The sequence below is a fragment of the Lates calcarifer genome, linkage group LG21 (genome assembly GCF_001640805.2).
Source record: "Lates calcarifer isolate ASB-BC8 linkage group LG21, TLL_Latcal_v3, whole genome shotgun sequence".
Lineage (NCBI taxonomy): Eukaryota > Metazoa > Chordata > Actinopteri > Centropomidae > Lates > Lates calcarifer.
This window is the reverse complement of record NC_066853.1, coordinates 10,416,903-10,438,651: the sequence shown is the minus strand read 5'-3', so window position 1 is coordinate 10,438,651 and position 21,749 is coordinate 10,416,903. Positions and strand designations below refer to the sequence as shown.

General features: G+C 43.0%; 1 protein-coding gene across 1 annotated transcript; it reads right to left on the bottom strand.

Moving 5' to 3' along the window:
- cluha (clustered mitochondria (cluA/CLU1) homolog a) lies at positions 1 to 20,793 on the bottom strand. Its single transcript, XM_018687246.2, is given in 28 exon segments — positions 1 to 2,591; positions 3,469 to 3,542; positions 3,642 to 3,776; positions 3,883 to 3,976; positions 4,069 to 4,190; positions 4,305 to 4,430; positions 4,536 to 4,616; positions 4,712 to 4,851; positions 4,963 to 5,116; positions 5,228 to 5,312; positions 5,426 to 5,670; positions 5,761 to 5,823; positions 5,915 to 6,067; positions 6,189 to 6,289; positions 6,810 to 6,911; positions 7,699 to 8,111; positions 8,193 to 8,452; positions 9,000 to 9,434; positions 10,185 to 10,277; positions 10,381 to 10,528; positions 10,938 to 10,960; positions 10,962 to 11,064; positions 11,754 to 11,908; positions 12,039 to 12,166; positions 12,459 to 12,602; positions 13,237 to 13,408; positions 14,096 to 14,289; positions 20,426 to 20,793. Coding segments are annotated over 28 exon segments (4,197 nt in total). The 5' UTR covers positions 20,553 to 20,793; the 3' UTR covers positions 1 to 2,464.
- Between the last annotated feature and the right edge of the window lie 956 nt (positions 20,794 to 21,749).

The window sequence follows — 21,749 nt, the reverse complement described above, 5'->3', positions numbered from 1 at the left end:
TTCAACAGGTTGCAGTCTTTATTGTTTTTAGCCATCGGATTATTATTCTGGAAATTAAAAAAACAGATGAAATTAATTTAAATTGCCCTCTTTTTAATTTGTCTATGTCAACTGAAGCATGTGTGCATTTGCAGTACAGTATCTCCTGTCATTTAGGTCAATGTATGTCCTTCACAATGAGACAAATGTTAGTGTGCCACCTTATGGACGCTGTTGGTATTACTGTTGAGTGAGACTTAAAGAGTGGGGGAAAAGTAAATAAAGAAAATGAAAAAAAAAAAAACAATACAAGAAATCCAGAAAAACAAAATCAAGACATACTTCAGGTTTATAAACTGTAATTTTTTTTACCTATTATCATCCTGGATCCATTCAGAAGCATAAATAAGAGGCACAATACACACCACGCTCTGCTACTGATGTTATGACATAATTTTTAGGAGCACAATCAGGAAAAAAAAAAAAAAAATCACTGTAATAACTTCATCACCCAGTCTCAAGAGCTTGCCTTTTGTTCTGTTTTTTTTTTTGTTTGTTTTTTTAACATGGCTCCCTTTGCAGGTAATTCAGCCAGTACAGTAAGTAGTCCGTGTTGCACATCTTGTGCCAAGTAAAAACTGCATTTTCTGAAAACAATCAGTTCCAGCACCATCTCTCTATTGCTTTAATCACATAACATTTAGACACGGCAACAATTAAGTAACAAATTGCCATGGGAGGGATACATTGCATGTATACAAGCGCAAACAAACCTTTATCAGTCTTTTTGGTACATCACATTGAGGCAGCCATTCTTTTGTCCACTTTTGGTGGTGCTGTGAAAATGCTCACACATCCAAACAGCACAAAAAAGTGCACTAAATACTGCTCAATGAACAGACACTCCTGGCTGGTTTTGTCTCAGTTACACATGAAAAGATGACATGACCAAATAATGGAAAAAAAGAAGAAGAAAAAAAAAAAACACCCAGCAACAATAAATCGCTCACTACTGCCAATGTTGAGTACCTGTCCAGTGGTGAGAAGAGGTTCATTTGAGTACCAATTCTTACATAAACAGATTTACAACATTGGTGGCCATGAATGCTTTAGGAAAAGAGGCATCAGCCATCCAACAGGTTTACTACGTGTAGAAAAATAAAACATCTGGAAAGCCAATGTTTGCTTAGCCTCTATTCAAACTATGCAGCAGCAAAAGCAGCAACAGCCCTGGCCGATAGATTTTCTGTTGGACTACACAAAGACACACACACCGTCACACACACAAACATACATGCACATATTTTCTTTCAATGTGTAAAAATAGAACAGCTAGTATATAGATCGGTAAATCTACTGCGTAAAGTGGACGTTGTTCAAATCTGCATTTTTCCATTAACATCAATCGAGTACCTGTCTAAATCTGATAGATTTATACATCTTTTTTCCACCTCTATACATTTTCTATAAAACAGACATGGCTTAAATTAACTGATGATCAACAAGCCTAAAATACCTTCTCAATTCTCCTGTGCACTTTTACAAAAATTCATTTTATTTACTAACAAAAAAAATAAAGACAGAAAGAAAGAAAGACAAAGGAAAAAAAAGTCCAGCAAATGAAATCATGTTGAAATCTCACTAATGTGTCACTGTATTGTTTGTTTGCTTGGAGAACCAGGAACCGTGGGACACAGCAGGCACCCACCTGGGATGTCGTAAGTACAAATAATAGAACGATTAAATTAATCAACCATCGGGACGTGCGAGAATGAAGGAATTTACATTCTGAAGCCCCACTTTGAAAAAATCTCAAATTTACGGACTGTATTCGGGTCTTAGTGCACAGTAGAAAGTACCCCTGAGTTCTAGGACAGGGTAGGTGCTTCGTCACTTAGAGCACCGTCTCCGGGGGAGGGGGGGTGTGGCTACACGACCGGGAGTCTTCGAGGCTCTTTGGGAAATGGCGGAGGGGGGTGGTCGTAAATTGTGGTCCTGGGCTAACAGTGCTGTGGGAAGTTGAGAAGCATTACTTGGGGGGATTATGGTAGTGGATAAGGCTCTGGTTTACAATGTCATGGTCATCCTTGGTCTCCCTCCCCCGGCTGCTACCACTCTCTATCTATAATCATGTGTCTAAGCAGCTAACACCTTGAGTGACTTCATCACCACCAGGTTCTTGGGCTGGGGATTTTTCAGATTGCACGTTAACATTGATTCTACGTTGTTTGTACTTTCTCCTCCCTACCTTCCTACCTTGTAGGAAATTCCTGCTCTGTATTCCTTTGTCCTACAGTTCATACAGTTCTTTTTTCCTCTGAACTGCCCCTGACCTTCCCCCTCCCCGCACCCCACATTTTTTTATATTTCAATGACTGCTTGGTTCACGGGTCCACAGGCCCGGTGACGTGGCTGTTTCGTCACGGCCTCTCCCCCCCGCCCACCCCATAGCAGAAAGTAGCTGTGTATTGAGGGCTTGTGGACATTAATCGATGGGAATTTTGTCCTCTAGTTCCAGTGGGCTGTCCTCAGTGGGCTCCTCGTTCTTTCCCAGTTCCTGCAGCTGCTGCCGCCTCTGAACCTCTGCCTTCAGGTTCTCCAGATCCTTTTGGCTGAAAAGAAAAACAAGAAGGGATCAATGCTGAAGTTTTTATAGAAGAAACGTTTAGTACAGGCTTGACCATTTAAAATTTGTGTTTTATTTTTCCGTCAATGTTATTATTTATATGACTTGCCCACAACTCAAAATTCAGTCATTCTCTACTTTTCTTTTTTGTCTGCTGAGAAACTGCAGTAACTTTTTATAGTTTAAATTTAAAGGAACAGTTCACAGATATGCTCGGCCGAGGAGATTATCAGTACCACTCGTGTCTGTGGTAAATTGTGGGTTTTCCATTTCAGTTTTTGCAAAATTTACACAAATAAGATGCGACACAGCAAGCTTTAAAGCTAGTAAGTGGATTTTGTTACTTTCAGGCAGAGCCAGGCACCATCTCCTCACCTGTGTCCAAACTTTATGCTAAGCTAAGCTAACCAATCCTCTCATGTAACTCTTGGCATGAATGTGAGTAAGCTTTCTAACTATTTCTTTAAAGCTTACACATCTACTAGACTGTTTTCAGCAGCTTGTACAGCATTAAGTGTTTTGTGGCCAAACATTTGCAAAGTAACATCATCATCTCCTTCTCTGATACACACTGAATTTTTCCAAACGAACACAGCTATAGCTGCATGCACAGCCTACAACGCTGTACATGCAGCTGTGGGTATGTTCTTGAACAAACAAACGTTAAGTGAGGTGGTTACAGAAGATAACATGGTAAATCATTTACATTTGGATACATATTTATTCATACTCTATATATGCTTGTACATTTATGTATTTTGCCACATAACACACTGTTCTACTATTTTAAATTTTAAAGACATTTCGTAGATATTTCGATGATTTCCATGTATTTATAATACAATACTTTTTTCTGACTCTACCTGAGAGGTATAAAGATGATGCCATTGATGATGTTAAGCTGCTCCAGGACGCTGGCCATGCTAGGGGCAGTGAACTGGAGAACAGGAGGAAATAAAAACATAACATCAGTGCTAAACATTTGGGGGCTACAACAGATGGAAGCACAAAAACACGTCCGAGTTGGAGCAGTCACCTTGAGTGGCATGATGCTGGCATTGGAGCCATTCTTGTAGATCTCATTCATGGTTCTCTGCAGAGCCACGGCCTGCTGGGTGAGATACTTCAGGTACTCTGAGCTCTCCTTGGTTTTCTCATGTGCCTCACCCATCTGAGAAGAGGGGGGAAAAAAAAAAAGAGTTTAAAATATGACTTCATCACATTTGATGAAAAGAATGACGTCAGCTCCCAGCAGGGTGGAGTCCAGCAGGGCCCACCTGGTTCTTGTAAATAGTGTAGCCCTCCTTCTCGTGCTGTAGTGCAGAGCGGAACTCGGCCTTGCTCTCGTAAACCCTTGCAACCAAATGATGGCTGGGATAAAAAAAAAAAAAAACAAGACAAGTCCTATTAATCATCCTGTAACTTGGTGTTTTACCAACTCAAAGAGTAGAGTATCTTCCCACCTGAGGGCCACCTTGAGGGACCGGGGTCCATGGTACTTTGTGTTGATGGTCAAGGCATTCTCCAGGAATCTCAGAGACAGATCGTACTCCATCACTCCGTGCAGCACCAGGCCAATGTTACTCTGTGGAAGGAAGGAGAACAATGGCAGTAAGTATAACTCACTTAAGAGAGCATGAACATGTTTTTTTTTTTGTTGTTGTTGATGAAGATCACAATGTAAATCTCAAGAACTCACGTCTAGCAGAGCCATCTCTGGGTGGTCCTCCCCGCAAACCAACAACATGAGGTAACGGGCGCGATAAAGCAGCTTCAGGGCGGTCGACAGCTGGCCGTTGGCGAAGCAGTACAGAGCCAAGTGCATCTAAGAAGCAGAGGGTAGCACATAGGAAATACGAACAAAGGTGAGATGGATATTAAACACTTTTTGTGTGACACAAGAAGATCCTTCTCTGTGTGTATAACTTACATATTCTTGAATTGTGTTGGGGTGCTCGATGCCGAGGACTCTTTCACTCATCAGAACAGCTTTTTGCTGGTTACTTAGAGCCTGCGGGTAAACACATAAATGTCGCTTAGTGACAGAAAAATCAACAGGACATCCGTGTTAAAGACACAGAAGAGGTCAGAGTATGTTATGCCAACCTCAGGGTGGTCTCCCATGATGTAATTAAGACGAGCCAGCAGGCGCAGGCAGGCACAGATCTCTACGTGCATGGGTCCGTACACATTGTTGAACAGGTTGAGAGCCTCGTTAATCAGCTCACAGCCCTCCTTCAGAAAACCTGGAAATGAAAAAGACGGGTAAAGAAACAGGTCAAATCACAGCAAGTGGCCAACATGCTTCATCAAAACACAGTTTATGTTTTGTTTCTGTTCCAATATGTGAGTCTCACCTTGCTGCACTTTGGCCTGTCCACTCTGGAAGAAGTGGAAGGCATCTGAGGCTTTGGGGTTTACGTGCTTCACAACAGGGAAAATATTCAGGATGTCCTCCTCTGTGAAGGCAGGCTTGTGGCGGCTGTCAAAGTTGTACTCCTTTATCAGTATCTACAAGGCAAATGAAACAGATAATGTGCATTAAAACCACAGGAAACACTGCAAAAACCATTTGGTGCAGTGGTGTTGGGTGGGGATCAGTATAGACTAAACAGGTGTTACCTGGATGCCAGTTTTGACTGAAATTTCTCTGAGCAGAGTGGTCTTCTGGAGATTGTATTTCTCCACCACCTGGTCAACACTTTCACTGAGGGAGAAAACATTTCAAGACAGGATATTTGTCAACGCTAAATGCACAAAATGGAAGTGAAAAAAACAAGATCCTTGTACTATGGCTTTAAGATTTTCAGGGTCCCTCACCACTGTATGGTGAAGTGATAGTAGCTCTGGGCCTCAGAGGCAATGTTCTTCCACAGCTCGCTGGGTGTCAGGCTGGCCCACGCCGTGTTGTCTCCGCTGCCGGGTACCCGGTTGCGACGTTTACGGCTTTTGCGGCGCGACACCAGCTCGTCGGGAGGCAGGTGGGCCACGGCGTCTGGGAAGGAGCTCAGGAAGCAGTTCAGGAAGTGACTTACAGCAGCAGAGAGGGCAGACAACTCCACACCCTGCATGACAAAAATTAGGGAAAAAAATGACTCAAAATAAAAGTGGGCTTGTCTTTTCAAGAGGCCAGATGTGAGTCAAATGTTACAAACCTGCAGGTATGTCTTGAAGATATGTTTTGCACATCTGGTGATCAGCTCACTGATTCCTATTCTCTAAGATATGAAAGAAAAAAAAAAACATTACAATGACTAAACACAAGGATGAATAGTGTGTGATCAGTCAGATTTGGGGAATCAGACTCACATAGAAATGCTCCAGCTGAGCTTTAGCAGGGGTCTTGTCCACAAACTCCAGAACAGTCCCCAAATAACGAACATTGATGCCTCTCTGGTGCAAGGCCTCTGTCAGCGTGGCTCCATCCATGGGCAGAGCACTGTGGTCCAAACAGTCTTTTACCTGCTCATACAACACACACACATATATATATATATATATGGACCTTACACTCAGATACACCACCTGAAAAATTAAAACTCTCTATATAACCTGTATGTGTGGGAGTACGTGTGTTACTGACCAGTGATGGGATCTGACAGGACACCAGGAAGGCAGCTGCATCTTTAAGTAGCTGCTTCTGCTTCTGGACGTCATCTGCGCTGTCGTCTGGGAAACGTACTCCTGTTTGAACACACACACACACTCTTACTTCAGTGCTTACATTCTCCTATGAACGAGTGTCATTCACTCTCTGCCATCACCCCAGATCATTTTGATGCTAGAAATAACTACATGAAAGGAGGAAATCACACGTGACCAATCTGACAGTTCAGGGAGTAAAGATGGATGTAACACTGCAGTTCTCTTAGCTGCTCTTCAACTGAAAAGGATAACAGCTTAATTATTTTGAACCTGATTTCATTTTTTGTCTTTGACTGGCTGATATCAAAATTATTTTTGTTTGACTGTAGCCTTTCTTAAAAATGTTTTTTCATATATTTAAGCTGCCATACAATCTTTCCAATGCGTCATCACTTATCAGCCTGAATTATCCACAGAAACAGGAACAGCACAGAATCCAGATATAGCTCAGGCTCTGGGGGCTTATTAAGTATATATTACTTTACTTTTACCAGTTTGAACCTACTGTGAAGCTTTTTCATAGTCTACATCTAAGGTTCATCATCCGTGTCATGCTCACCTGGGGAGAAGATGTCAGGGTTGAAGCGAATGTCAAAAGATGTGTTGCTGATGGAGCCTACTGCCTTGCAGGCATTCAGGACGACCTCGCGGCTTTTGGGATCTGTTTGGGTCAAGATCGGGATCAAGAAAAGATACGAAAATGTTGAAAGTGACCGGCAACAGACACGTCAAGGCAACATATCTGAAAAGGGACATGTCCACATCAAGCCACCGTCTTTTCAAAACCGTCAATTTTCTGTCACTGCCAATAAAGCTGATCACACAATACAGCCAGTATCACTCCATTAATTTGATCAATAGTGTTAGTATGGCAGCACAGACATTACAGTTAGTTTTGGTTAAGTTGACTGTAGACATGGTCTTGGACGAGCACCCACCACCATTTCAAAGCTGTTGACCGTACAAACACTACAGATTTGGGTCAGTGTGTTTGACAAGCAGATTACTGTGTTGTTTAGGATCAATCGAGCGGCGCACAGATCACTGAACATGATTTTTTTTTTTTGCATTCCAAAACACATTTGGATTAACGGACACTGCAAATGATTATTCGGTTTATATCCCACAGCAGAGGCATCACAGGCCGGGACAGGGAGAGATGTGCCAACATTCCTCCCCACTGCAGGCTGAGGACTGAGCAGGGACAGTTAGCCAGGTGGAGAGAAGCCACTATGTCTCAGTGCTTGATACTTGAATGCTCTACCTGATACTCTATAGCTACAGAAACACACACATGCAGTTTCTCTCTAAAATCAGCTGCATCAAAACAGCAAATTTTTTGGTCCAACACTGCTTCTACACTACTTTTTTTCTATGCAGTTATCCACCAGTGTAGCTCTCCCTGCGTTGTCCTGGCTTTGCTTTTTGGGGCTTTTTTTTGGACGTACCAATACCAGATCCATCTTCGGCAACTAAGGTCTCCGCCAGCTCTTTGGCCTGAGCTAATCCTGGAATACTTTCCTCAAGCTCCTTACCCTCCAGTGGGCTCTTGCACTCCCCATTCTGAGTGGTTGCAGGCTCTAGAGGCCCGTTTGTGGCGGGCTTCGAGGAGTTTTCTTCACTGTCAGTGGCTGCCTGTGAGGCAGCAGGGGTGCAGTTGTCTGTCTGGTTCGTGCTGTCTGTGGAGACCTCTGTAGCATCAGGAGAATCTGATGCAGTGGTTTGCGTCTGGCTCGTATCTTCATTGTTTTCTATGGATGTTTCTGAGGTTTCTGTGATGGCGGGTGTATCAGTCTTAGTGTCCTTGTTTGCTTTCTGCTGCATGAGCTGTAACGCTGCCATCTTCATGAAGAGAAGATATCTGGAGAGGGAGAGAAGCAACAGTTTACCAGATGTAGAAACTCTCCATGTGTGGAGATGGAAATGCAGCACAGACACCGACCTGTGCTCGACAAAGGCCTCGATGAGCTCTTGGCGAAGACAAGCCAGGCGGTGGCGGTGCTGGCGGGGGAAGCCTTGGCGCTGACTCTCCAGGGGCAGCTCTTCTCCGTCCACAGGCAGGAAATTGAGGTCAGGGGGGAAAGTACGCAGAAGGTCCAGAATGTAGTGTCGGCCATCGTTTCCGATGATGCCTTTACACTCGACAGAGGAGCACAGCTCCACTGAGTCGTTCTTCTCGTTCAGCACGTTGTGTCTCTGGACCTACAATTTACACCGAGTATGTGAGAGGGAGGAACAAAGGATCTGAATATTCATTATCTCTGTGGCGGTATTTGTCAGTGTAACAGTGTCAGTTAGTGTCAACAAAGGCCATGAAAATGCAAAAACAAACAAACAATGCGTTTGTTTTTTGTTTTTTTTCCATACTTCATGACTTCACTACACTGTCTGAGGCTGTCAGATTCAAATGTTTTAGTTCCTGCTTAAGACATAAATATTCAAAAAATGTCATAAATACAAAGTTTCATTCAAAAAAAAAATTCATTTCATTGTAGTAACAGGGCATTCACTGGGGACGATATTCATGGCACTGACACAAAATAAATTAGTATACAGTGGTGAAGAAACATGACAGTTTTTGTACAACAATGGAAGTCAATGGTACAGAGGAATAAGGCCTGTCAGGTCATTACTAGTTTTGCTCTTTTCATGGGATTTACTGACAATAAGACAAAAGCTATGTATGTATGTGAAACAAGACGATTATTGACAAATTAATAATAACTAAGACAATAGTCATGTTACTGACCTTAAGTGGCCTGCTGGTCTTTTCCAGCAGCTCCAGATATTTGCTGTGAGACACAACGGTCTTTCCAAAGTCAATGGAGCCATAGATGACGCTCTGCTCCTGCTCACGCTCCAGGATACCTGGGATGATGGACTGCGCTGTAACGCGGTAGCCTCTGTAGTCCACCACCACTGTTCCCAGGGTGTAGAGACCCTCCACATCCACCGCCCCGTACGCTCGTACTCCATTCAAGTCGTTGGTGGGCGCGGCATGGGCGGCGGCATCTCCACCCAGCTCGCGATAGTGGTCCCGCACATCGAAGCCAAGGCTGAAGAAGATATTGTTCCAGATGAACATCTGCATGCGCGTCTCTTCGCCGGGGTTAATGGCCATCACGTTGCCATCAATTACCGCCATGGCTCCTCGAGTGGCAGCTGCTGCAAAGTCACTGTGGACCTGCAGCAGAACAAACAAGGAGGTAGCAGTGATTTAGTGGAGATGGAAAAGCTACATATCGCCTATCAGCAGAGTGAGTCAGCAGTTTGGGTGATTCAGCTTCATCTGTTCTCTTCTGCTGTTATTGTAAAGACAGATTCAGCACCAGAGGGCCGATCTAACACCATCTGCACAGCTGCTATAACAGGGTTTCTGCAGGCTTCACCAAGTCAAACATAGGACTTTTCTAAAACCACATAAAATGAAATTTAGTACGTGTGTCACCATCATACAGACCAAAGATATTAATGAAAACCAGTGGGGATAAGAAGGCCTGGTATTACTTAGCCAGGTGCATGAATTTATTGACATTTATATCACATTTCTGTCACTCCTTCCCCGCTGCAACAATAATTCCTAATCATTAATTAATCATGATGCACGACCTGGACCTGGACAAGCAGCAGAAAATGGATGGATAAAAGGATGGAGGGATAAACCAGCTAAAAAAAATAGCTTATTTATTTAAAAGGTCCACATGTGGAATAAAATAACATCAAAAATCACACATGAACATTTTGTAACTAATGTTACTGCCTGCAGAAGGCTAGAAAAAATATTTAAGAGATTTGTAAATGAAATGTGAGACTTTTTAATATTTGGAGGAATCTGAATCAGTGTTTTTTTAAGACTTTAAGACTTGCAGAAGCCCTGTATAAACTGAGGCAGATTCACACTATGGGACACAATCCCCGAAAGGCTCAACAGTACCTTGAATATGGCTCGCTCCCTCAGCAGACGCTCAGGCAGGTTCTTCCGGGGCAGCTCTCTGGTGGTCTGCAGCTCCTCGTTCCAATCTCTGGTCTGGAGACACACGAGCACATACAACTTATTAACACTGAAAAAAATAAATAAATAAATAAAAATGACTAAATGATTTATGTGCCTGGTGTTCTGCTGCGCTCACCTGTCCAGGTATGTGCTCCTCATAACCCAGGCGAGAAGTGTAGGCGTCCTCAGCTCGGACACAGTCCATAGCGTGGTCTACCTGCGGAGCTGTCCAGCTGTACACCTGGAAAGGCGTGGCTATCCTCTCAAAGGGGTGTCTCTGGACCCTGAAGCAGAAACAGAAACGTATCAGAGTCCAGACCATATTCTTGCAATTTTTTTTTTGTTTCTTTTTTTTTTTTTATTGTGCTTTAAGACTTTGACCTGCTGCCTCCTGGCCAGATCTTAACTGTAAAAGTAAATGTATTCTCACATGGTTAAATAAAGTTAATGAACACATGAATGAATGACTGTAGAAAAGAAACACTTAAAATAGAAATGTTACAATAATAAAGAGGATAAGCTGTGTAGAGAACAGAGGTTGTGATTCAGCTGAAGATACATTTCATTGGACGACAATGATGAGCACTGAGTTTATTGCTCTAAAATGCTTGATAAGTCATTCAGTATGAAGGGGAGTTGACTGGTGACAGGAGAACAAATCTTATTAAACTAAAGGCAAAGAGATGTTTTCACCTTTTCTTTTGCAGGGCAGTGAAAATTCTTCTTGAAGGCAGGGCTGATCTGGCTCAGCAGCTCCACCAGAGAATGGCTCAGGAAGCTGGGATTGGCTGGTTTGGGATTGAAGGTGTAGGTAGTAGATCTGTAATACACACACATACATTTCACCATCATAACTCACTTACTATGACCTGTAATCTATTTACTAGAGAGAAAAGATTCAGAACTAAACAAGCCTGGGTTGTGGAGTAGTTCTCCTGAGGGATACTTCTCTCTCACACATACCAACTACTAAAACATCAAGTACAGACTTAGCGGGGTGTCCAAACATTTGCACATGACACAATTACTGTTTCTAGCTCATGACAGAAAAAGTAGCAGTGCTTTAACATTTGAAGAAAGGGCTTGTTTTTAATGTTCGGTTTGCTGCAGGGGTGTGTATTTGATCCCTTTCACTTAAAAAAATCTACAGAATATGTAAATTGTCCAATTATATAATGGCTGTGATCAAGCTGTTAGAAACAGAAAAACAACCCTGCTCCAAGCACAATATCTTTCCCAATTCTACTTTCCAGTGTAATCCCATTACATCTCATTAAATTGGCTGCTAAGCCTTCGTTGGCATCCAAAATTAGGATCCTGAAACTGCTAAAAGGCCACTGTGTTCTCTATCAGTACTGTTGTTCATTTAAACAAAGTGGAACTACACACATTATATGATCTGTTTTCTGAATGGAAATAACTACTGTATAATCTGTTATTGATGGTACAGAGTCCTCTGCAGTGAAACCGCGAGCTATAAGAAGATATGAGGCTGAAATGTAAACTGACTGGTTGAGGTAGAAGCCACGTGTGGAGGCAGTAACGCTGACATGGCGCTCCTCCACAGTCACGATGTACAGGTACATGAGGTCACCGTGCATCTTCCTGTTTCCAGGTGGAGGGTTCCAGCCGCTCATGGTCAAGACCTTCAGGCACTGCATAGGCTGCAGAGGATGTCAGAGCCATAAGCCAAAGTGAAAAGCTAATGCCATAATATTTTTTAAAAAGCCAAAATGTTTTCTTTTCCTCTCATATCATGCCAACATGAGGAGCTAAACCTGGGCTGCTCCTCACCTTCCAGTCCTTGTTCTGTGGCTGGAGGGGCACCAGGGGGCGCTCTTTGCTGCCAGGCAGGATGTGCTCTGGGGGAGTGCAGTCGATCTGCTCCAGCTCGTTGCCCTTTTTCTTTCGCTTACCGCTATCTGCAACCACATGAGAAGGAGCGATGTGATGTGCCTGTACATTCCTTCAGACCTGGAACCCTTTAGATTAAATCTGATGAATTAAATATGTTGCGCTCGTGTCTGAATGATAAAAAGTTTAACAATCATCGGGATGCAGCTTGAGAGACGACAAAACAGTTTCTCTCTGTGCAAATGCATCGTGCCGTTTCACCATGTCCAAATCAAGCTGAGACGATCATACAGCTGACTGACAATAAAAAAAAAAAACACACTGATGAAGCCAAAAACGAGAAGAGCTACGGCGTCATACCTCCGAGGTCTCCATCAGTGAAGATGCTGAGGAAGGAGAGGGAGTTGCAGTCCACTCCGTTGTAGGCATCTGAGGGGTCCAGGCTTTTCAGCAGGTCTCTGATGTGACGCACGTGGATGCGAGCTTCGCGCACAGTATAAGGCTCTGCAGGAAAGGGATACAAAAGACAAGCAACACTTCAGCCTCATGAACTATGACTCAATTCTGTTTAGTCTCTGCCAGCGGATACAGCACCAGTAAAACCTCACAAAGCAAGATACTGTGCCAGGCTGTAGCTGGAGGGTAAATCATTAAAAGTGTATATATACGTATGAAGGTGAAACACCACAGACACGACATTTTCTGTGGCTGAGTAACGTGGATCAGGTCTGTTGGGTTGCACTTGTCAATACTGTCTGACTTTATCACTGGCATTAATGGTATATTTGTTTTCACACTACCTGGTTAGTCAATGACATTTTGACTGTGTGCCAATGAGATGAAACACAACACTATAGGCTTCGCTGTAGCTTCAAAACACAGGTTTATGTACATCATTAAAAGACACCGCATGAAGAGCTAGATAGCAGATGGTTAGTACAACCATACAGACTAATAAATAAAATCCTGCAAAGCAAAAAAGTTGAAAGTGTTTTCAATGAGCAGAGTGATTGTGTGTCTCTTCTGCGAGCTACATGCTTTACATACCTGGTTGAAACAGTGGCAGCATTATGACAACAGCTTGACTTTCCTAAGTTAATCATGAAGTAAGCAGCACCAAAACAACACAGCAAATTACCTTCCACCACTTTGAGCAGCGAGCCTTCCTGCAGGCCCTCGATGGACTTGAGCTCAGCAAAGTTGTCCAGCACGTTTCCGTCCAGCTGCAGGGAGAAGCAGGTGCGGTGGCAGGTGTCCTCGCGGTCCATCAACACCTGGTGGATCTCCTGGACCATTTCCTGTGGAGACACCTGAAGGAGAGGAGGGAACAGGGGAGATGAACTGATGTAGATAAGCTTCAGAAATATTTGCAGCTTGATACAATAAGATAGGACACATCAGCTGTGGTGGTTCAGCTAAATGGATTTTATTTTCTATATACTCACACTGCAGAGTAACTTAGTGTTCAGACTGATCAGAATTACCACCTGGCAGACATATGCCTCTGGCAACCAGTCTGAGTGCAGTTAATCAGCATGTGAAGTCTTGAGCGTTTTGTGAACTCACAGTGACCTTGACCTTTGACCCCTGAACACTAAAACCTAATCAGTGCATCCTTGACTCCAAGTTAATGTTATTTGAAGAAATTTCAGAGCAGACCCGGGGGAAAGGGACGGATGAACAGCCTGCCTTCGATCACAGCTGTTGCCAGCACTGAAGAGTAAAAACATCCCTGGGTCTGTTTCATATGATGAAGGAAAGCTACATTTAAGCTCATCTGACACCAAAACACTAAACAGCATTTTATCATGTAATAATGAAGGATTTTACAACTGTAGAGAGTCACGGTAATAACTCCTTCTCTGTTGTGATTATCACCAGGTAAATAGAAGAAATACACAGTCCAGGTTCAAGAGTATTTTACCAGGAACATGTACATATTTTATTAAACTGAGTGAAGGGGGACAACTGCTGCTCATGCAGAGCTAAATCCTCACCTGCAGGTCAAACGGCTCTGTACCAGGTGCCTGGATCTTCACAGTGAAGCCTGTGTCCTGGATCACTATCACTTCCTGTTCGTTAGACTCCTCTCCTCCGTCTGCCTCAGCGGTCCCATCCTGCTTCGTTTCCGCCTCCTCCGTGTGCTCGTGAGCCCCGTCCCCGTTCACCATGGCTGTATCTGCACTGTGCCCTGCAGAGGAGGAGACGAGGAGGTCATTGGTGAATAACGGGCCTCTCAAATCCTGAGATTGAGTCACTCGGATTTGATTATGCCAGCAACTATTCAGATTATTTGTTTAAGTCTGGAAATAGGACACAAAGCAGAGCTTTTACACCTTAAATTCTACATTACAAGTTCACAAATCTAAGATCTCACCTCTTTAACAACCGTCAAATGTGCATCTGCCATTAGTTAATAATCTGAGCAACAGGGAACAGCACCTCCAGACAAGTTATCCTGCCAACAACAACAAAAAACTACACAAACTTCTCTGCCACATGAACACAGAGACGCTGCCTGGCAGCCAGGTCGCAAACAAAGCACATGGACCCAGAGGCTGAACGACCTTTCCGATAACCTTATGAAATATTTATGAATGGGTCAACATAGCCGACAAAGCTAAGCTCTGGTGTGCTGGTGCCGCGGTGTCACTGCATTTAATTCAAACACAAGTGAACTCAACACAAACTACAGAATGACGGCGATGGAATCAATCAATCTGACTGTACAAGCATTTTCTGTCCAAGAACAATCTCTTAAAAAAAGAAAGTTGAAACGACAAAAAACAACAATCACAAATAAGTGTGTTGGAAATTTTACAATAAGTAACCTCAGCTGATCTAGAAAGAAAGAGTACCTCATTTCCAACACCAACCTGCTGAGACCAACACTGTTGCAACACAGGAGGGAGTTTGGCTCAGGGAGCCCTGAGTGACTGAAAACAAAAGATTTCAGCTCTCACAAGAGAGAATTACTGGTCACTTGCATGGCTGATTGTGACTGATGCAATAACAGCAACTCAGCTAGTTACCCACTTGGTTCTTTAATGGACGCTAGAGGAGTGACGTGAATGAAAATGAGGTGTTCGGGTGCTTTAATTCAGAGGAGCAGTTTATGGATGTCAGACAACTGTTTTCTCTCACTGGGACACAACTGCTGCCCAGCCAGTGTGTCCTTGCTCACTTGTCAAGGGTAACACAGCTTCAGTCAGGGTTGCTGAGGAGAAGGGGGCCAGAGGGAGGGGTGGGGCTTCATAACTGGACTACGACCCCGGGTGAGAATGAACGCACTAAAATGGTGGAGGAGCAAAGGGGAGGGAGGGGGGTGGGGGGGGGAAGACAGGCCACGCTCTGAATAACAAACACAACAGGCTTCAGAGCAGACACACAGTTTAATAATGTTACAAACCAGGGGAGAGTGAAGGCTTGGTGTCGAGTGTGTCGGTGCAGCTGTCTGCGTTTCCAGCGTCGGGGCACAGACGTTATCAGATCAGAGAGTTGAAAGGTTGAGACGGTGTTTCACAAGTTGAGCTGGATGTGTGGGCGACTGATTTTGCAGACTAGACAAGGAGAGTGGCCTTCAGGTTTCTAGCAGCCTACATCATCTAGGGCAGTGACTCTCAAAGTTTTTCTCCCCTGGTCATTTAAAGCCCCCCAGTTAGATAAAGTTCTTAAGAAACAAGACCATATCTGTGTTTTCACTGTTTTATAATCATTGTAACCTGAATATCTTTGGAATTTGGGCTGTTGCTCGAACCAAACATGCAGTTTAAAGATGTCGCCTAAGACTCTGGGAACTTGTTATGGATATCTGTCACCATTCTCTGATATTTAATAGACTAAACAATTAATCGATTGACCAAACGATAACCAATTTAACATAACATGAAAATAATGGCCCTATTAGTGCCTCACTTAAGCAACTCCTCTGCAGGAGTGAAAGGGCTGTTAGATGAGGAACAGGGATAGTTTAGCTTTTAGCTTGTAGCATTCACAAGATCAGACAGGCAAGAGCACGAAGCGCTGGTGTGATTGATGAGACAATCCAGCAGCCTGAGGAACGGTGAAGCTACGGTTTAACACTTACAGCACAAAGTCAGAATCTGCTATTGTTTAAGAGGGAAGGAAGCAATAAATTTAGATGCATTTCCTGTTGAAGTGAGCCACGGTGGTGAGATATTATCTGTCAGGATGAGACAGCAGTTTAATCTGATGGGAGAGAGGCAGGACAGGCCATCTGACATCTCTGATGAGATATCAGTGGTAATCTATTACTACTATTACTACTCTGATACTCTGACTTCCTGAAACTGAACCTCAGGTATGTCATGAAGGTATACATGTATGCTTTTCCTGAAGAAAACACTGGCACACAGGGTTAAGAGACATGATGATATGCATCATGGGAAGATTTGTCAGAGGTTTTATGTACCGTTTGTACTGCAGCAGCTGTCCCTGTAATATCTCTGGTTATATTAGCTCATCGTGTGCAATGTTGTAAAATCTGAAGCATAACTGTTTTATGGCAATGCTGGATTTGTATCATTGCATTGCAACATCTATCAAACCTAGCTATTTCATCATTTTATCTCTCAGTTAAACCCTGAATCACCAGACTTTCCAGGAATTTATATTTTTATATAAAACCACAAGATATTTTCTGCATTATCCACCCATATTGCTATAATATAACGTTCACCTCACTCAAAACAAACACTTTGTTGCATCCTCTGGCCTCATGCATTCTCCACTCAACTTTAAATTCTTCAAATCGTATCAAACCAGAACCAGATTTCTCCAGAAGGAATTTACACAAGCGCTCCACTGGTCCTTTCAACCAAACATCATTAAGCAGAATCACACACCTGTGGTGGAACACCAGGCAGAAACCCTCCACCAGGTCGACGTGAAGAATCAAGGAAATTACATAAATCAGATAAAGACAGAAGAGAGGCAAAGACCAGACAAACTGAGACTCTACAGCGAGCGACTGTGAATCAAACTGCTCAGAGTGGTAATTCACATGATCGTCTTTCAGATAACACGATACTTGGACATGAGCTTTTCTTTTGTTCGTCACCACAGCCCACTTCTCTTGTTGACAACAAAATAATAAACCCAGCAGCCATCTCTCTTTCTCTCTCTCCCTCTCTCTCTCTCCACTCTGTAGCCCTTGACACAGGGACCCTGACTGCTGCCATGGCAACATTAACCATCCAGACAACCCTGAAAACAACAACAGCAAAACAACAACACAAGGACTCTGTAATCATGTTTGCAGCAACACAAGGTGGCAAACTCCTGGTGGACAGACAGACCCTGAGTCATGCATCTGCAATCAGATTTTCTATCTACTGAATATAAAGCCTGTTTGGTGTCATGATAACATTAACATCAGAACTCCCTCTGAAGATGGTTATATCATACAATTATGTGGTAGCAAATGCTTCTTTTTTGCTGCTTTTCTTTGTTTTATATCATTTTCAGTTCAATATATTTAAGTTATTAACTGTTAACTAAACATAATAAGTCATTTAAAGACAACATCTTGGGCCCTGGGAACTTGTGGCACATTTTAATCATTTTTTGTTCTAAAGATCAATCAAAAACATCCAACATGTTCATTCATAATAAAAATAATCATTAGCTGCAGATTTACACAGGCTTGCAGGATGTATTTAAAGGGTTAAAAGATGATCACTGGACTAGCAAGAGGTTGAGAACCACTGGTACTGGTGATGAACAAAGTAATGTTGAATAGACACTGTGTGTCTGTGAACTGGTGAAGAGCAGTGCCGGGGTATCAGTGATTAACCAGGTCACTCTTCACCCCACTTGAGCAGTAAGACCCTTAAAACCACTAACAGTGACCCTCATCTCAATACATCTGCTCTGCCACGTGCTGCTTGTTACAACTCACTGACTAGGAGTCTGCTGTTAGCCTTGGTTTCAGACATGTTTGGGCCAGGAGTTCTGTCACTGTCACTGACACTTTGGTGGCAGGTTACATTTATGGCTGCAGTTAATGATCATTTTTAGAGCTGCAACAGTTGATCAATTGATCACTGAGCAGAAAATAAATCTGCAACTACTTCAATAATCAATTAATCATCCTACTGTAAAAATGGTAAATATTTAGTTGTTCCAGATACTTAAATGTGACAATGTGCTGCTTTTCTTTGTCATATGTGACAATAAATTGAATATTTCAGCATTTTGAACGGCTCAAGGTTTTTCAAGATATAACTCTGGGCTTTAGGAAATTTTGACTGTGTAAAAAATTCCAACATTTTTTTCAACGTGTTTTTTCCCCAACACATTTTCCCAGAGTGCAGGGGGGAATCTTAGATGTCTGATTTTGTCTGATCATCAGTTCAAAACAAAAAAACATTCAATGTATTTCAAAGTAAAAGCAGGAAAAGCAGTGAATTCTCTCATTGACGTACCTGTAACCAAACATGTAAACATTTTTGATTGAAATGTTGTTGAGCCTTTATATTTTTAAATAAACTGCAGCTAATTATTATTTTATGACCAGCTCTTCATTCATTCATTATCATTTGGGCCATAAAATGTCCATGACAGTCCCTATAGTGGAAGGTGATGCCATCAAGTTGTTTGTTTGGTCTGACAAACACTTCAAAACTTGACATACTATGTTTATGCACACATAAAACAAAGAAAGGGCATCAAATACTCATATCTGAGGAGCCAGAGAACATGTGGCATTTGTGCTTCAAAAATAACCTAAACTATTGAACCATTATCATAATTGATTCCTATTGTTGTTCAGCCAATTGACTAACTGATTAATAGACTATTTGTTCCAGATGTAAAGTTGTAGTTTATGGGTTTGTGCAGGGACTGACAGACTGGACAGCACATACAGAAGTAATCATCCAGCTACAGAAACACAGGAATTAATCTGCTATCAGATACTTCCAGCAATAAGACGCTCTCGCCTGCGTTTTCCCACTCAATGAAGCAGACAGACAATTCAAGGTCCCACATGTGACACACAGAGAGACAGGCTGCAGTGACTTTTGTTGCTCTACAAGTTGTGTAACGTTAACCGCACCGGCTGACACTCGTCTCGGTTTAATCTGAAGCCTGCCGACACCGCTCCGCTGCTGCTACAGCTTCACGACAACTTTTATCTGGCAGGATACTCACCACCTTACACCGCTGTTCATGTATCCTGAGCGTAACCTTCCCTCTCACCGTGCATGCACCATCATGACTTTTTCTGCGACGACCGACTTCCGCTTCCCGGTCGAGTAGGAACACTCGATTTGATCTTCCCCGGCAGGGGGGCGGGGGGAGCGGTTAGAGGGTAATTACGGAGTGCCGGGGGCCTCATCCACCTGACATCTCTTAAAGTGCTTTTATAGTGCCAAAACAAGGTGGCAACACATCCTTAACATAACCTAGTGGACATATACCCCGTAGATAAAAAAGACACCGTGTGTATGAATCCCCCTGTGTTCGTTCGGACAGTGAGCAGCTCCACTGAAGGTGACCTTCAGTTCATGGCTCTCACATGTTGTTACCGAACATGTGCGTCGCTACGAGTTTGTGCAACACAACCTGCTCCACCTGGTTAACTCAACAAACCGTGTGCCACACAAGTCGGTTCACGCTTTACCTGAAAAACACCGGGCCTCGCTGTCCGCGCTCGTGTTCGGGGGCACGAGGCGACGCGCTGACAGGGACAGGAGCTTGCTTGCTAGTTAGCCGATTAGCCAGCGAGCTAACTAGCCGCGCAGTGAATGGGGATGCTAATGTTAGCATGCCGGTGTTTGGGTTAGCCTCGCTTGCTCGCAGCGACAGTGTCAAGTTTGACTACGTGCTAACAGCTGTGACCCATGGATGTAGGCATGGGTTTGATCCCTGTGTGATGCTTGCTTGCTAATTAGCACAGATAAGTCTAGACTTAGCCTTTTATTATACTGATTAGCAGACGCAACTAGGTGCAAAGTGGACCCCTCTAAACTTGGAGAGGCTACCAAGGAGACGGGTAGGGGGGGAGGAGGAGGAGGAGGATGGGGGTCAACCCCTGTGGGTCAACCCCACAGACCACCACCTTGAGTCCGAAGACTTTTAAGTGACATAAGAAAGCATGGAGGTGAATGTCACCAGCTTTAGTGGATGCTAAAGGGCAAAATAACCAATAAACCACATTTAAAATAGGAATTGCACAGAGGTGTTAGCTACATAAGGATGCATTGCTGCTATATGTATTATAATAGGTGCAATCGGTGTGTGTTTAATGTATGTTAAGTGTTATAACAGCAGATATGAAGCAGTCTGTAGCTGCAGAGTCTCACCACAACCACAGGAATCCTTCAGACGTGTCTTGCTGGTTTCCTGGGCTCCATCCCCGGCTTCATCCGCAAGATCAACCGGATTACAGTTAGGCACTGACGCCGGGATGTCATCTGTCTTGCTCACCATGGTCGGCAGTCAGTGTGGCGACACAAATCCCCCCGTGCAGCTTTGCTTGAATATGTGAGTCTGTAAAAGAAATACAAAAAATCCCCGATCTGCTTCTCCGGCTAACGCAGGCTAGCTGGCTACATGCGAAGGGTACAAGCTTACAAAAACAAGTCTACGAAGGAAGGACAGCGCTGTACATGGTGGTGATCACACGTGGTTTTCTCCTCCCCTCCTCTTGACCTCTTTGCCTTTGCGTCGCACTTCCCCACCCACCGAGCGTGGCGCTACGGAAAGCAACATGTGACAAACCGGGATTTTTGTTTCAACCTTCTTTTTAGTTTTTTGGGGGACTAATACCTTCATATAAATATATTTATAAGCAGCAGTTATTGTTTTGGAGAGTGCAGAGGAGGATAAAATGGTTGAGCAAAAAGACAAAAAACACTGTTACTGTAATCAACATCACAGATAGAGATTGCATGGACCGAACTGACCTTTGACAGTTTGACCCAGATGTCATCAGCTCCTGTCAGTCACTCCAGCTTTTAACCCCTCAGTCTGGTGGTGGTGGTGGTCTCAGACTTGCTGATCCTTGCTGATCAAAATATGAACGTTTTACCATGGCCCGACCAACCTGAGGGCCCTCCAGGGATAAAATGAAATGCAGAGCCACAGCATATAAATACAGGAATACCACCTACTCCAAGGTTTACAGTGTGAAACTATGATGAAACATATTAATTTAGAGATATACAATATAAAAACACAAATACAAATCTTTCAAACTATTAAAAAGTCTTGTGGTTTGCAAACACGTTAAATATTTTCTTCTCTCTACCATTACTCTATTCTCTTTTCTTCTATTCTCAGTTCTACTGTTCCAGACCTCTAACAGTGACCTATGTAAAATTCATATTAGGACCTTAAATGAATTTAAAAAATCAATTCTTTAATTTAATCCATCTATATTCTGCTGCTATCCAGCTCATGTTAAATAATTAATTATATTATCAGGAATTATTGGGAAGCTGGGAAATACTGAAAAAAAAGTCTATAAATATCAACAAATTCACAGACTTTGGTCCTTATCATCTCCATTAAATACTAAATAAATGTACTATTCATACTCAAGCTCATTCAAGGATCAGTTCAATACTTACTTTTTACAAACTGAAAACAAGTAACTGCCTTCACTTCAGTGTGAAAATACACAAA